General features: G+C 45.5%; 4 protein-coding genes across 4 annotated transcripts; 3 read left to right on the top strand and 1 right to left on the bottom strand.

Annotated features, from left to right (window-relative positions):
• Positions 1–77: 77 nt before the first annotated feature.
• On the top strand, positions 78–303 carry PHALS_02927 (uncharacterized protein; the record flags this gene model as incomplete). Its single annotated transcript, XM_024717393.1, has 2 exons — positions 78–87; positions 152–303. The coding sequence occupies 2 exons, from the start codon at positions 78–80 to the stop codon at positions 301–303; spliced, it is 162 nt and encodes a 53-aa protein (XP_024582896.1).
• Positions 304–6,416: 6,113 nt separating this feature from the next.
• Positions 6,417–10,713, top strand: PHALS_02926 (uncharacterized protein; the record flags this gene model as incomplete). Its single annotated transcript, XM_024717392.1, has 16 exons — positions 6,417–6,515; positions 6,576–6,692; positions 6,762–7,387; positions 7,583–7,602; positions 7,670–7,702; positions 7,758–8,265; positions 8,338–8,415; positions 8,480–8,698; positions 8,757–8,817; positions 8,876–8,911; positions 8,982–8,999; positions 9,065–9,126; positions 9,184–9,720; positions 9,779–10,099; positions 10,167–10,271; positions 10,332–10,713. The coding sequence occupies 16 exons, from the start codon at positions 6,417–6,419 to the stop codon at positions 10,711–10,713; spliced, it is 3,222 nt and encodes a 1,073-aa protein (XP_024582895.1).
• A 261-nt stretch (positions 10,714–10,974) lies between these two features.
• Positions 10,975–13,344, bottom strand: PHALS_02925 (adenylate guanylate cyclase domain-containing protein; the record flags this gene model as incomplete). The annotated part of the gene is made up of 1 exon (XM_024717391.1): positions 10,975–13,344. The coding sequence occupies one exon, from the start codon at positions 13,342–13,344 to the stop codon at positions 10,975–10,977; it is 2,370 nt and encodes a 789-aa protein (XP_024582894.1).
• A 1,178-nt stretch (positions 13,345–14,522) lies between these two features.
• Positions 14,523–15,153, top strand: PHALS_02924 (uncharacterized protein; the record flags this gene model as incomplete). The annotated part of the gene is made up of 5 exons (XM_024717389.1): positions 14,523–14,562; positions 14,620–14,649; positions 14,759–14,808; positions 14,875–14,955; positions 15,094–15,153. 5 exons carry the CDS (start codon positions 14,523–14,525, stop codon positions 15,151–15,153), a joined length of 261 nt encoding a protein of 86 aa, XP_024582893.1.
• Positions 15,154–16,775: the final 1,622 nt, after the last annotated feature.

Raw genomic sequence — 16,775 nt, 5'->3', positions numbered from 1 at the left:
CTAGAACATTGTCGAAAATTCGATGGGGGCTTGTAATAGTAGAAGGTCTTCTATTCGTTAAAATCCGTTTAATATCTATGATCTACCGTGCTGTCCAAATTCTATAAATTATATGCTATAAATATCTAATTTAACTCTGCTTGGTCCATAGCGCGATTAGCAGCAAATCTGTCCGGCGAACCTCGCCCTGGAATACCATCTCCTCGACTTTGTACCAAATGTATACATTACTGGCTCTCTGTATTCCGCAATGGTATATCTTTGCGCTTTGCTCAACGAAAAACGATGTTCATCTTACTTTAAGGTGTAAATGTTTGGGATTCGCTTACAGCCTTCTTCCTAAGTGTTGTAGCGATAGCTCACACGTCATGTCCGTGACATGATTGCAGTAAGGACTATTGTCGCGAACTGAGTAATTATGAAAGCCTTAATCGCAAGAATAAGAAAGCTGATATATCTTGTTTCAGCCTAAGACAACTCATCACAAGCTAGTCTCATCCTTTGGGTATGCGGCGCCAGTTGAACTAAACCGCCATTTACTTCAATGAGTTTTCAGGGTGTTATCACCAAAATTCAATATAACCAATTGAGCTGAAGACTTCAAATTTAGAGACCAAGTCTCAGGCACGATTTAATACAAATCATTAAGACTGTTCAAAGTTCATACTCATTTGTTCTTGAAACAGAATTCTGACGCTTTCAAGGACAAGTTTTGTACTAGGTCGTCCTCAAAAACCCTACTCACTTCTGCGATTTGAGTCTTGTCGAGTCCAATTTCATTTTCTAAATCCTACGTCGTACGCTTGAAAATCTGACAATATTGACATCAATTTGAACTGTTTTCTCAACGAGGTTCTGCTTGCGATTGAGTAAAACATCCTGTCGATATTTCAACTGCGATGTGGCTTGAAAAAAAAATGGCGAGTGAGCTCAAAGGGCCGAGCTGTTAGTCTAGAGCAGCGGCGCAAGTCTCTGCATATCTGATGATAAATCCGCTGCGGAAGACAATCGTGGGTATTTTATTTTGAGGTTATTCATTTTACTGGTTTGAGGCGATCAAGCAAGGCACAGATGATTTAAGCCCCCGCACTGCATACGCACTCGTTCTGCGTATCTTCACCCACTCATTTCTGCGCATGTTCACGCAGTCTATTGCATTCGAGTGGTCGAATAGGACACACTGAAGCAAGTGCTGGCGTTATTCAGGTAGACTAAAGGCTGACTAGCTTAAAGAACAGAGAAGAATCAAAGTGATCGCTTCATTAGAGATTCTTTGGCATCTATGGAGTGATCAATACGCGCCAAATGTCCTCACGATGACTCGAGAAGCTCGAAGTTCTTTCTGTCGCCATCCGTGTTTTTGCCGCTACCAATCATGTTGTCACGATGGCTAGCAGGGTACATCTTCGATAAGGTAGTGTCTTCTAAGACGGTTGTGCTGGTGAAGTGTGAGTATGTTGCTCTGTCCCCCACCAGTCACCATCACTTACCCCTCTTGTCCCTAACCGGACCATCAGTCTAGCTCTGTTTAAGGCTCACGCCTCCCGTCCTTCTTTAAGCTGCGACCGGAGACAATATAGTCCGCAGAGTAGAGTCAGACTTCCAAGCGGCGAAGGTGGCACGGGATGAGTGGGCCCGGGGGGGCGGCAGGGTGCTGGGGTGCCATCTTGATGTGCTGGGCTCGCTTGCTCGGATAACTTGTCAAATTTGATATCATCTGTTTTCCGAAATGCAATTCTGAGCAGCGATAGTTTTATGCAGGTTTCACTACATTAGTGTTACCTGGAAAGCGTTTGACAAACGTACCGAAGGCCGGGTGAGTCTTCAGCTTTTGTAACACCTTAAATAGTCGTTCAACTGCGCCCTTCGCGAGTTGGCGTCGCTGAAGGTACCGAATGTGAGCGAAAGAAGTAGCTGGAGCACTGGTGTGGATCGTTGCCATTCGAACAGACATCGGTTGCAGTCGGACCACAAGAATTGGAGTGTTACTGCGTAAAGCGTGTGCCATACGTCGCTAACCACGTCTTAATAATCATCTTCGTCGTCGCGTACGCACTTCTTCTCGACCAGATGGAAGGTCATGTCTCGTGATTTCCCAGCGTGTTTTGTACCACCCGACAAAAGTCGCTCGTCACCGCGTCGACATCAAGCTCCACTTGATCAAATTGCCTTGGCAAAGCGGAGAGATCGTTAGGAATACGAGCGCGATGCATCGCCCGGTGCAAGGAAGAACCAGCATGAGTAGCTCAGTGCTCGCTGTCGTCCAATTCGGCACGATGCGTCAATGGCCACTCGCAGAAACTGCAGTAGCAGTGCAATATAAAGTCGCTTGAGGTGCTAACTTGAGACACCGAGTCCGCCGTCACGGTGCCGCTGGTGCTCGAACATATTCGGGATATGCTGTACGTGAGATGCGTCGCGATTGTGCTTGCGACTCAGCACGAACCGATTCGGCATCGACTGCCACCGCTTTACGACCGGTTCCGGTATCGATGTGTGCTACGTGTAATGCCACAGACGGGATAGTACCATCGTCTGTGCTACCAGAAGTCGACCACGGAGCGTGAGTGCGCGTCAATACCAAGCCTTGAAGCCGTCGTAGATGCGTTGGAAGAGAAACTCGATGATTGTGTCGTCGACTGAAGCTTGTCCGAACGATATGTCAAAAATTCTTGATTATCTCCAGGCGTTTAGGCACTTGAGCGCCAGGAAACATTGGGAAGCCTTAGTTTCGATTGAGCACCAAAAGTACTGATTTAGGTAAGCTGGGCTTTGCGTCGGAGCCTCTGCGGTGATTTTTCACGATCTCAAATTGCGCCTGCGGGTCTCAGACCAAGCTCGCAAGTCGGACCCCCCCCGTGGGATCTTTGCAGGTATCTAAGGGGCTCAATCGTCAGGACGAAGAGCAGCGTAGACAACGGATCGCCTTGCCTCGCGTCGATTGCAGTGCGGGCCGAAGGTTGTGGACAATCAGTAGATGCGCTTCTGGGTTCATGTGCAACGACTCTATTCGTCGGATAAACGCAGCGCCGAATCCCATTCTCTCAAGCAGTCGAATCCTGTCGTGCCAGCCAACACGATTGAACGCCTTCTGGAAGTCCAAGGACATCGTGTATGCCTCTTCATCGCGAACTGTCACGAGATCCTGCAAATCAGCGAGGAACCGCACGTTGTAGTGGATCGACCGTTCTTGGCAAAAGTTTTATTGTTTGCATGAATCATGTCGGCTATGACTTGCTGCAGACGATATGTCAGCGCCTTCGACAGCACCTAAACATCGACCTGCATTATTGCGATCGGTTATCCTGGTTCAACCCTCGATCCCTTTTCGTTCAAAAGCACCACGGCAGACTTGCGCTGTGATGGAAGCAGAGCCTCGCTGCGAATTTGTTTGTTGGATACGATGCTTAAGCACTCGCCGAACACATCCGGAGAGTCCTGGTAGAACCAGCGAACAGCCCGTCAATGCAAGGCAAGGATACCACCTTCATGTGTTAAGTCGCAATTGCAAGGTCGGCAGATGTTATTGGTGCGTCAAGCATCGCATGGTTGACTACCAAGACAAAGCGGACGATCGAGTTGAGAAGCTTACGCTGCATGGCTTTGTCAGGTGGCGAGCTCCTCCTACTGGCCTGTTGAAATCTTCCTTCTCGGATCCCCCCGTTACCAGGAAGCGAAGCGAGATCTCTCGAGGATTTGTCGCGACGCTTCAACTTGATATCGACACTTCCTTGATCCAGACTCGACGCAGACTCGTGTCCACCGAACAGAAGAAGTACTTGGTGGACTTCCCCGTGTTGGCCACTTGGAAGTCGAACGCGGCGTCTTGGATGTACTAACTCACCCGCGTGACCGTTTTTCTGCAGTTTTTCATGGCTTCATCAAAGATCTCGCGAATTGAGTCACGACCTCCTGTAAGATATCAAACAGTAGTTTGGTCGAGTGCGATGCAGACATCCTCAATAGCTTGCATGTCGTGCATCCGAAGCTTCTTCTGCACATCTTGCAGCAGTGTCTTGATGCTCATCTTCCATTTCCCCACACCTTACTGGGGTTCTCAGCAGCACGCAGTTGATCTCGCCTTTTTTTGATCGCACACACAACTTTCGGGTAGCCGAGAAGGTACTGCGGGAACTTCCAGTAGCCTCGACCATGCATCTGTTTGCCCGACCGAAGCTTACGCAGTTAGCGAAGTGGTCGCCATCGCGCTTTGGTAGGAGCTACTTCGAGTCTTCGAAGAAGCGGTTGCAGAACGTCTCTGACGGCAGGATGTAGTCCAGCCGGTTTTTTCAAGGAAGGTGACCGATGAATTCACGCTTTGTGTCAAAATAAACCCGCCATGCATCGTCAACACCCAGCTTCGCTAACCACTCGAGACAGCTGAGTCGACTCGCGTCATATCTTACGTCAGGATGCGAAACGTCGAGCTGAGGGTCGAGAGGAGTGTTGAGCTCGCCCAACATGAAGTGAGCTACTTGATCCTCGAGCCCTTCAGTCTCGATATTCTCTGGCGATACACAGGCGCATACTCATTGTGGATGTAGATTAAAGCACTATTGACCATCACCTTAACGACTAGGTAGCGACCTGCGACCGACAGCTGTGGGGGTTTAATCGCCGATTCAAACCAGGGATGTCAGAGCGGAGCACCGTGAGCACTCCACCGCTTCGACCTCTCGTGAGTCGATCCAACAGCGAGTTGGGTCGTTCACGAAACCTTGTGGTTTAAGCTCGACTCGAGGTTAAACATGAACGTTGGGATGTAAGTGCTGTTTGCAAATGTAGTTTCTAGAGCACACGACACCAAGTACTTGCAAAACAAGCTCTCAATAAATAGGTGACCGTTCTTTTTGAAGCCATTGGTGTTCATGATGAGGACACTAACGTTGCTTCATGTCATGGTGGGCAATACGGATGGTTTAGCGACGAGTTGCCAAGCAGCCCGCGGCCATAAACACGCCGTCATCCACGGCCTAGAGCTGAAGCACCGATATGTCTTCTGGATAGTACCCATCGAGCTTGTCCAGCGCTTCGAAGTCGTTGAGCAAATGATACTGCCACTGTGCATTGCTGCATGCAGTACATACCGAGGTCCGACAGTAGCAGACGAAGGAGCATGTTGGGGAGCAGATATAGCGTGTTGTGCGCGGGATCCACTCGACTGGATGACTAAGATACTGGATCCGCTGATCACTGACAAAGCTCGTCGGCAATGGACAGTTATGCCACTCTACACCCCCAAAGCCATGATCGCTTGGGTCAGCTCTCGCATCGACTCGACGTTCCCGCCACGTTGCCCTCGTCTTTAAGATGTCGATGCGCTTGAATGAAATTGCTATTATCATCACCTTTTTCATTTGGTGGCGAAAGTGAAGTCTTCATCAGGCCGTGTCGCTGATAACACACGATCAATTATGTGCAACCACGCGAGGTCAGCGATAGCGCGCTGTTGAAGGAGAGAGGACACTCGATAGCCTTCTTTGTGACATGGTTGGCGTTCATGACCTTCTTGAGCAGCTTGCCAACTCTGTCGATCACAATGTGGTCCATTCAATAACTTTCGAACACGAATTAATCTTGCAATTCAGAATATCGGCACTGCGAGTGGCATGTAAAAAAATACACAAGTGCCTGCCAACCATGAGTACATGTATTATATTCAAGGTGTGATATAAATTTCTTCGTGCGGAATTTTGCGCTTGGATGTCGGACGATAAAAAGTAATACGTTATCTGCATGAGGTTGCTGTGCAGTTTGTACAGAGAAAACTACGATTTAATAAAATTTTTGCGTGTACGAACGCACAGAAGTCAGAGATGGCTGCTCCATCCTTGACTGCTATTCCAATAGGGACATACATGAAAGGAAAGACTGATGTTCTAACAAAATATTCTACTTTGCCTCGTAATTTAACTCTGTATATTACCGTGCGTACCAGGGTTAGTTTATTACAAAAGTGTAATGTGAATTTCATATGATCGTGCAGTATTATATTTTGCACAATTGTACAAAGTGTAAAATGGGAATAGCACGTACCCACTAAACTATCACCACAAGCCCAATGGTTCAACTTACTTATAACTTCGCTCCAATGAAGGGATTCGATCAAACAAATCGTGTATGTATTTAGTCTTACAACACCTTCGGTGCACGTTTTTTTACTATGAGCTATCGCAATGAATGCTTTCTTGAAAACGGAGCTAATATACTACTTTCTACTGGTTTTGCGCCAGTTTAGTATTATGTTGTACTAGACTGACATTTTTCTTTTTAGATTTGGAGATTTTTAAGGTAATTTCATGAGGTTCTTCACATTAAACGAGGTTTTAAAACATTTCTGGCTTCTGCTACTCTGACCTCCACACACAAACGAGAAAGTCTCGGGCCATTCCCCTCCACCTACACACCCCAATTCTATGGTGCATGTAACGAAGCCCGTAGTTATTGCTGGCATCTCGGCCGCAGCAGCAGTTGCTATCCTCATCTATGCTATCGTCCGAAATGGAAAAACAAGCGTACGAAGACTTTCTTTTGTCAATCGTACCAACGGAATTATTCATTCATGTGCTTTTCAGTCGCAGGACGCAAAAAAGAGCAAGCAGGACGACAGCGTACGCGAGATTCCAAATCTACACAAAGAACAACTTTTGAGTATTTTGGAAACCATTTGCACACAGATGGGCCAAGTCGTGGTACGTTCAGCTTTCTAAAAGCAGGCACTATGTTGTCAAGTAATAAAACGTGTCATCTTTGTATCTCAGATGCAATTGGCCAAATTAGAAGCTAAAATTCGTCAGGAATCGTCTCAAAGCGGTCGCTCACTACCTGAAGATCAACTTGCTTCGTATCTCATGGGTCAGTTTGAGGAGGCAATGAAGGCCATCGAGTCACAGGTTTACGCGAAGTTTCAGACGACTGAAGAGGAAGTTAAGGAGGCAACCGAGTATTTTGAAGAGGAAGACGACAAAGACGTTGCCAATGCTGTGGCAAAACTTCAGGAGCTTTACCGCGTTATGACTGGCGGTGGATTTAGTGATGTTGATGTTCCTGCCGAGCTCACGCTCACCAAATTTATTGAGATCATGCAGGAGACGATGGAGTCTCTTAATGTGGCGATGGAAGAAGTGTGTCTCGAGGTTAAGGAATTAAATCCTGACAATAAGGAAGAAGCCATCAATCAGAGATATGTCAAGCGCGCAGACAACCTTTCAGCTGAAATCCACGCCAAGCACGGTCTCACGCGCGAAGTGCTTCAGGCTGCAATGATGAAGTATCAACAGGAACCGGCGTTTTTGATGGCCATGACGGAGCTCCAACAGCAGCAAGCGGAGCGTTTTGCAGCGGCAGCCGCTATCTTTAATGGTGAGGTCAACATGGGGTTGACCGAGTAAGTGTCTGCCAACAATATCTACTAGAACATTCAATTCAATCGCCCAGCTGCAGTCTTTTCCTGTTATTCAACCATGTCTCCAATCAACCCATTCGCATGCTTCCATCATCTGATTGACGTATTAGACGCACACGAACGTCAGTTGGCGCTAGATCCGTAGGTCCTGCTTGCTCAATTAGAAACGCGTTGTAGACGCGAGAAGAGCATTTTTGGTCGCACATGATGATTATTTGGTTCTGTGTATTGTATATCTTATCGAAATGGATGGTTGTCGTGTAGATCGCTTTTTCAATCTGAATCTCCAGGCAAAACGTTTTTTCTTTTTAAAGCCGTGTTTGTCACTAAAAATGTACAAGCTTCAATATAGTTTTTACGGCAGCCATGCAGCCAGACCGTCTGGAAGGGTGGATGGTTCGACAGGTCGAGCGTTCTGACCTGGCAGCAGAAACGTCGGCTCAATCACCATCTCCAAAAACCTTAAGTCGTGCACCGCTACTAACTAGAGTCAAAAGATCAACAGCTGCTACGCCTCGTAGATCAAATGACACATGCCAATCTGTTGTGACTGTCTCAGGTCAAGAGGAGGGCACGAGTTTACCTTCTCACGTTTTCTTAGCTCCTGTCAACAATTCAGATTTTCCAAGTCGACGAATAAAAAAATCTGACGAAAAGTTAAAGGAACGATGGCGCACAGGAAGTTATGATCAAAGATTGGCGTACATTGAAGGAAATTGTGTTGATCGAACCAAAGTGCTGCATAACTTGCTACCAAATCAGCGAGAAGCTGACAAGCTATCCCCTCTTTTATTGCGGGAACTACCTCGCGAGCATATACTTGAATCAATCTACCAATCCGTTCTTTCAACACCTTGGACGTACGTAAATCACTATCTCCGTTTATTCTTGACCTATTTGTAATTATTACAGGCCACTTATATGTATATCAGCACCTCTCGTCGTCCTTTGGGCGAGCTAGAGGCCATGACAAGTGAGATAGATGAAGCAGCGCGTGTGCGTCGTGTTGTGTATGTACCTTAAGACTGGTGGAATAATAAAGCAGGATGTTCTGACACTGGGTTGATGTGTTAGAGCCGATGTACTAGCGACTGCTCCATCAAACATTGTGAAGAAACATAAGTCCCCTCGAGCTCCATTTACTCCACGAAATCAATACAATTCAGCCGAAACTGATCTAAGTCATTATAAAGGAGGAGAATTGACAAGTCCACGCATTCGAAACGTACTTGCACTTTCAGCTACAATACTAAATCCAAGGGTATCACGGGTCACGTCAAGATCAGAAGAGAGGTATGGCAGTAGACTCTGCTTAAGTCGTCAACGTACTCTAACAAGGGTTTTGTGCTAGCAAAATTCAAAAGTTTATCGCTGAGTTGCGTGCAGATCCAGCACTGTGGGCAGCATTTCAGGTAAAGGCTGAGAAGTATTTTTTTTTTTAACTTATCTGAAGTCGCCTGTATTGCTTAGCATGATGTTGAGCAAATACAACAGCAGTATCGACGTGTAAGTTTTCATCGTTCCTCGTGCCATAGTAGAGAAACGGTCTCTGATTTTGTTGCCATGCTCCGCGCAGAAAAATGATATATGTGATGTAAGCATTCTTCTCTTTGATCAAAGTTTATATGATGTTCTCCTGGTTACTTGTGCTCCATCCAGAAAATTCGCGTGAATAAAGAACTGGCGAGAACACCTCGGTCCGTTGAAGATCATGAATCGAGGTAGAAATGCTCACTCTTAGCAACGTTACTGGGCCAGCCTGACAGTGAATACTATAGAAAAAAGCAGACTGCCGAGCGAATGGAGCGCACTCGGCATCAACGAGAGCATATCTTACAATTGAGAGACAAGCAACTGGAAGCAAAACGAGAAAAATACATACGACGTGTGAATCCGAGCCAATTTTTATCAGCGGCGGATCTTGAACAATCGGTGCATTATCGACGGCGTAAAATGTGGCTTCACGTGGCATCTTTTGTGGTCGTGTCGCACCGCTGGCATCAACAACTAGTGCAGTCCAAGGGATTAAAAGCGATGGCCAGAATACGAAGCATTGCGGCAGCTACGATTCAGCGTATCTGGCGTAAGTGGAAACGGCAGTATGCATCGCAGCACACAGTGGTGGTTTACACGTGGCTGCGAAAAAGTATGTGGAAAAAGCTTTTGAGATTACGATGTCGTCGAAAAGGTCGCCAGGCTTTGTTGATACGGCACTTCATACTCGACCACTGCAGTGTAAGTAACGCTCGACGAAACCTAAATCTCCTCATGGTGCAATGGCGACGCAAGGTTATACGTGCTCAACGAGCCAGCAGGTAATCGATGTTTAGTATAAGCTCGTATTTGATGCAACTTTCTGACTATTTTTTTTAGATCTTTTGTTGTCTGCAAGCGGGCTCGACTGCAAGCTTTATCAATTTGGTTTGACAATACTGATCATGAGCGGCTACGGATGGATCGCCAAGTGAGTAATGAAGAAAGACGCTTGACTGGCCGGAAAGACTCGATGAGTAGTAATTTTGGGTCTGGTAACGGTGTTCCTGGCTCGGCAAGCGCACATCGACCCCGCAGAAATTCAGTTGTAGTGCTTGGAGGCATGGACGAGAAGCGGGTGAGCACGCAAATGCTTATCACTCCTATGGAGCTTCAACGCCTGCAACAATCGTCAATACCAGTTGTGAAGATTCCAAAGGTGTAAGTACTTTGCATGGAATGTTTGGATAAGACAGCTTCATGAATTATTCGCTCTGTGTTTTCTCAGCATCAAATGGCAACTCTTGGCAGAATTTCTCGCCGAGTCAAGAAATGAGTTTCAGCAGAAACAGCAAGCATACCGAGAAAAACTTTCGTGTGCCGTTCATACCAGGTGAATTGGTTATAATAAGTGGCTTGCACCTTTCAACACATTCATCATTTGATTTTTCAGAGAAGTCAAGCTAGAGGAAGCCCGTGCAATCTTTCAAGGTTCCTTAAGTTGGAATAAGACAGCCGAGACGAACACCCCTGAGTCTCGAAGTAAAAACAAGGCCATCCAGCCGCCGTGTTTTTCTCTTTTTTCGGACTTGAATGCTGCTAAACGGATGGAAGATCTTGTTCGTCGTGGTGTTCAGCTCACATTAGAGGCTGATCCCGAATTACGAAGCCTCATTGCACGTCAACAAGAGCAACGCTTACAAATAGCATATTCACCATCTCGTCGGTCTATCGTCTCCTTTTCGGGTGCAGCAGTATCGCCACCTGCAGGTTTAGCGACTACCCCGACATCATCGCCTCCACGTCGACAAAGCATTTTAAAAAAGTCGGCGTAACTATTTGTAATGCCATGTGCTGCTCTTACAACTACTCAAACATCATGCATTTATATGAAATCTTAGATTAAAATTACAACGACTGTCTGAATTCAAAACCTACGAGTTTGACCAAACGACCAAACCAATTAACTTATTTTGTTGCAACGTTTAACTCACTTCCTCAATTACAATGTGCATCATCTCCAACATCGAACGACACGAGACCAGATAGAGAGCACAATTACAAGCGAACACGAGCAATGTCGAGAAGTGTTCTGATTAAACTCTATTCATGTCTTCAGTCCTTGCTGCAGTAATTGGACTGCGTACTGATCTTGTTGTCGAGCTTTCCATGCCTGACAAAAGTAGCTGTGCCATTAATCGAGAGTGATTAAGTGTGCTATTTCGCATCGCAAGGGCCACGCTACCGTAAACCATTTGGCTGGCCGAGCCGCGACCTTGCCCTTCGCCTTCCATTTCTCCTTCCTCCTCATCAATATCTTCAAATACAAATATACTGTCGTCCCACGACAGATTAAAGTCGAATTCAGTCTCACGAATCGAATTATTGGGCTGTTCGCCACCGTGTCGAAGTCGAACTAATTCCCCAGGAACGTCTGGCACCGCGGTCTTTGCTTGATTCGCGAGCGCCGCTTCATCAATGCGTTTGGCCTTCGGTACACGGCCACGGACAAGCGTGACGAGATCCAAGCTCAATACGGGCAACTGCAAATCAACAGGAATTGCTTCAATCAACCCAATCGGCTTCGAAATTCCCTTAAAATTATAGTAACCGTGTGCCCTGAATTGAAATGTTGTAAATCCTGGCATATCTTTTATTTTATCTGCGCTAGCAATAATTTGCTGGCTTGGACATGTTACTTGCGCCAAACAGAAAGCACTCCAAGCGTCACCGCCGATCAAAACCTGACCACCATGTGCTGCTTTTGCTATTCGCGCCGTCTGATTCACTATATTGCCAAAGTAATCCGCACGTCCACTTGTCTTATGCGGACTTACACTAGCAGGAATACCCGTTTCAATTCCCATCGACATTGAAAAACGCAACTCTTGATTTTCGTTTTCCAGATCCCACTCGCGAAACTTTTGCCAAATTCGCAGCTGAAACTCACCGCACCACAAAATAGCGCTTGCAGGTGTGAAAAAAGCCAACATAAAGTCTCCCTGCAATTCTTGGCATTCGTAGCCATTGTGTTTTCGCAGGAGCTCGCGAGCCACCATACACAACGTCTTGATACGATCGGCAAGTTCTTCAGCGTGACAGCGAACAAGAGGTCGAGCTCCTTCAATAAACGTAAAAACCATCGTGACGGGCTTGTGAGCCGACGGAGCATCACGCATTCCAAGCGAAAGCTGCTGTGGACTTTTTAGAGTAGGAAATCGACGGAGCTCCAGATCTCGTGGCAATAGTAGCATAAGCAAGACTTCGTCACCGAGAACGGCGTGACCGCCCAAGTCTTCAACAACGGGATTGCCCAATTGTACGAGCTGTTCTTTTAACCTATCCCACACATTATCACTTAACACGATCTGTCCTCCATAAGCGTACTCACTCACAGTTTTTGTCCACTTAACTGCTTCGCATAGTGACAGCTCCGAATTGATATCTGGATCTGCCGTATGGATTACCATTCGTACGCGAAAGCCGCGATACAAAAGCAAATTTTTCTTTGTCTTGCCATTCGTTGTCACAGAGACTTCTTTCATGTCGTCAAATTGCTTTAGTAATTTATCGTTCCATGCAGCATATACAAGACTAAGTTGTAGCGATAGACACCACTTAGCAGCGTGAAATTCCGAGGCAAAAGCAATAACAAAAAGTCCCGATCTCGAGTGACTCAAAATTTCCTGTCCACCATACTCCGACGCCAGTCGAGACAATACCGTATGTTCATACAGGAGCTTTGCGTCCTCCATTAAGTCTTTTGCCTGACTCATCATCTCACGAAAACCCTGTACGGAAACCTGCACAATTACCACCTTTTCCCATCTTACGGGCGTAAGATCTCCCAAATCCGTCTTGATTTTGTTAACCATGACCCGTTTACTAAACGTCGCATTGTTTGATCCTACTCCAGAATACTCGGAACCTGATACATCCAAACTCTGAGTGCTGCTTCCTCCACTATCTGCTTCCATTCTCGTTAGACGAAGTAACGTGGGGTTCTCTCTCTCAGTAGATTGATTTTGAGAATTTCTTGAAGACGTGAATGATCGATATCCGTCCTGATTCGTTGAAATCTCGGTTAAATTGGGTTTCTCCTTACCAGGAGTGATACGACCGGATTCCTGAAAATTTCTTTCGTATGTACCATTTGTATCAGGCTTTCTCCTGCTCATTCTACCAAGCGGTCGAGTCTGGTTCATATTATTATCCGTTTGCAGACTCAATTCACAGTCTAAACTGTGTCGCAAAGGGTAATTCGCATTCACGTGACGTAATGAGTCACTAGATGTTGCTGAGTCCTTATCAATTCCTCGTGGGGACTGGGACCGCATCCAAGGGCCACCCATGTCCCCACGTCGGTTATCATCATCCAGCGTGTCATCCTGATGTACATGCTGCAAATATGGTGCTAATTCTCGTACAATATCGTTTCGAGGAAGACACTTCTCCAATACACGCATGCAGCACCACCAACACATTGGAAGGTTCCGCTGGCTGGCTCTTATAGGTCTTCGGTACCTTTTAGGTTAAGCTGGGATTGATACCGTGGGTTCAGTACCCGTTAGTGTTGATCGGAGGTGGTCTGACAAACTCAAACGTCTTCTCCGAAATAATCGTGCGTTATAAAAGTTGGCTGCTGCACAAGTACGTCCTACTACTTCCGGTCACCCGCTCTTGCTTGCTTGCGCTGTGTGCTACTGGGCTTCTTTTCCTGGCGCTCTCTATGCAGCATACAATATGTTTGTCCATCGTGGAGTCGTACGATCAAAAACGGGCCAGAAAAACCTCTTCCCTTATTGAAAACAATAACCTTTCATACTATATAATTCTGCCTTGGGAGCTTCAATATAGTTACAAATTTGAAATCTGATATTGAGAATCAAAAGAGTTAAGAAAAAAGTGAGTAATGCCGAGCTAAAAATGTTAAGTAGCGTTGATTGCAGTTACTGTGGCGCTTTTCTAAAGCCTTCACGATTTTGGCAATGGGTTACATACATTGTTTTCCGTTTATATACCCACCGTTTTTTATGTATTGTTGGTAATGTCAAACTCATTATGCTAACGCTCTTCGAATGACTAAAAAGCAGTTCGTTTGCTCGTTTATTGCACTTCATCGTCGTTGTTGACTTGTCGACTGACTGGTCATCCGTTAAATCCGTTGATGACGAGGAAGCGTGGACTGGATGTCTGTTGACCATTTTACATGAGTTATATACTACATAATAGGGATAGTAAACGGGAACCAGATTTTTTTTTGAACGGCAATGTCGAACTTGAAAAGTTGACAATTGGCACCCATTAATTATTGCTGGTAGGTTGGTGAGTGGGTAATACGACTTGAAGTATTTTAATTTTACTTGATTAAGTCAGTGTTGACAATTACTCTCAGAATTACTTAAGTGAAATAAACAGCCAACCTCAACTGTATCACAAGCGTCTATATACTCTTGAAACTCAATCGAGATGACAGAAAAGGTTAGACACACGCAGTGTCGATTCATTTATTCACATTTCTTGACCGAACGGCGCGTAGCATCGACAAGGTTGAGCTGAATCCAAAGCTTGGACAGTGGGCAATGCAACAAATATGGCTGTAGCGACGAAGTGTGCGAAAGCATTAAGCGCGTAACTCGGCGAAATGTGCGCCTCCACGCTAAACGATAAGTACTATGACTTTTGTACGTCTATCGCAAAGCTAACCCGGCTATAGATGTACTCACAATCAACATACTAAGCGGCTATTTGTGGTGACCGGTATCTTAAACGTAAGACGCTGGTGGCACACGTGCAAATTCGTAATTACGCCAATTTGAAAGTTTGTCTATGGAAGCTTTACTGGGATAAAACTGACGTCGTCACCTTTTTGATGAATAGTTGGACGATTCTTTAGCGAGTGTGTTTTGGAAGCCGTGCGCCTTGATTCGGTGAACGCCGTTGCTCTCTTTTGAACGTGCGTAATCAGTCGAGCTTCGACCCGCTGCTTTGCCTAGGTTTCCGCATGTACAACCGCGTACAACTTTTGTTTTGAGCAGGGACGGCCACAGCTATCTTACGTCAAAATAAAAATTAATGTAGGGTGATTTCTCACGCTTTGCATTTAAGCAGAAGCCTTAACACTTTACGTCAATTGTTTTGCCACTGCGATGGTCTCTTTGGATGTTGTGAGCGAGCTCTGCTGCTGTACAACTCACATCATGTGCAACTTATAGAAAATGCGCGGTTGTGGCGGTTGTGAACTTGAGAACGCGGAATGCATTTATCGTCGGTGAAAATCAAGCGAAGATTTCTGGACGCAGTGGCGGCCATCTAAAGAAGTATGACGATGCTGTTGCGTCCGTTGTGCTTGATATCAAATCTAGCGACTAAAGCATCTGCAAAATGCTCTCTACTCTCAATGAATTGATAATGACTGCCTATTGAAATCTGATGTGGGATGCATATATATCATTTTTAAGACTGACGTCTTGCTCGAAGCACAAAAGTGCACCGAATGTCTTGACATTTTTAATATTTACTTAAATGAAATATTATACGGCTTCAACAAAAGAACATATTTCTGTACAGTAAAGCAACTTCACATAGCGAAGGGTATTTATAAAAATGCCTCTGCATCACCGTTTACTTTTCAATTTTCTTTCCTTTTATTTTTGCATTTTATATTTATTGCCTTCTGAAAAGCACAATGAATTAGCTCCACCGGACATCTATCGACGTTTGATTGAAGCTTTCCTGGAGTCTCACCAACGCAATTGTTTTAGAGTCTCCAGGCAAGCGATTACTACTACTACTACTACTCTTCGCAAGTAGTGCTCTAATTGAAATCAGTAGGATATGAAGCGTGTCTTGTCGACCCATGATACATTTCATGTTTCATCTGATAGTTTGGGATAATCAGTTGTCATGAACTACCGAGCTACACGACAGCCCCGATAGCAGCTTTCGTGAAGCGAATGTCCTCCAAGTAGCCACACTATTACGCTGCTCAGGTCAAAGTGATACGTTCAGACATGAAAAGGCAATTTGATAATTAATGGTGAATGATCTATAATGATCAAAACCTGCTCAACGTATTGCTATGTCATCAGAAGCCCCACCCCCTAACATAAACATCCAAGACTCTTTCATTTAATCCGCTTTTTCTTTTCTCGACGCAAAGAATACGACTTTGACCGAAAGACCCGCACTGACCTTTGAAACGCTTGGTATTAAGAAACCGCACGATGCCACTCCACAATTGCGTTGACATTCGCGAGGTCTACACGAACACCGTGCAACGACCAAGGACCCGCACGATGCCACTCCACAATTGCGTTACCATTCTCAAGGTCTACACGAACACCGTGCAACAACCAAGGACCCGCATTTTTTTAGTGCCCGAAATACACTTTTTGCACGATTCGCTTTCAATGAATGTTCATGCATACATTCCAGCAACGCACGGGGGTGCTTCAAGTATTTGTAAGATCCATTGACCAAATCAAGTACACTAAATTGAGTACAGCCGGACATTCGGTGGGTGACGAAATCCTCACGCGGAATCGGCGTCTGAGCGGAAATCGCAGCGGGGCTGCCGTAGCTTTTCGCTTAGAGGAAGCTTAATATAGGTCACCGATCTTACGTTCATCACAAGAACCAGTACGAGTGTAGCGAATCGCAATCCACTACATCCAAGAGTAGTTAGAACCTTAACCCAAGGCTAATGAACTCTTCTGTTTAAAATTTAAACTGTATTTATTTGTTATTATCTGCGGCAAAGCCGCCTAATTTTAAATGTATAGATTTTCCTAAATATATATATAGAAAAATCTAAATACATGCACTACTGGCTACCCCGCCACGTACCGTATACTTATTTAGGTGCAGTCACACCATGCCCATCTGGTGTAACAAT

Source organism: Plasmopara halstedii (assembly GCF_900000015.1).
Source record: "Plasmopara halstedii genome assembly, contig: Scaffold_2061, whole genome shotgun sequence".
Taxonomy (NCBI): Eukaryota; Oomycota; class Peronosporomycetes; order Peronosporales; family Peronosporaceae; genus Plasmopara; species Plasmopara halstedii.
This window is presented reverse-complemented; position numbering and strand designations above follow the sequence as displayed.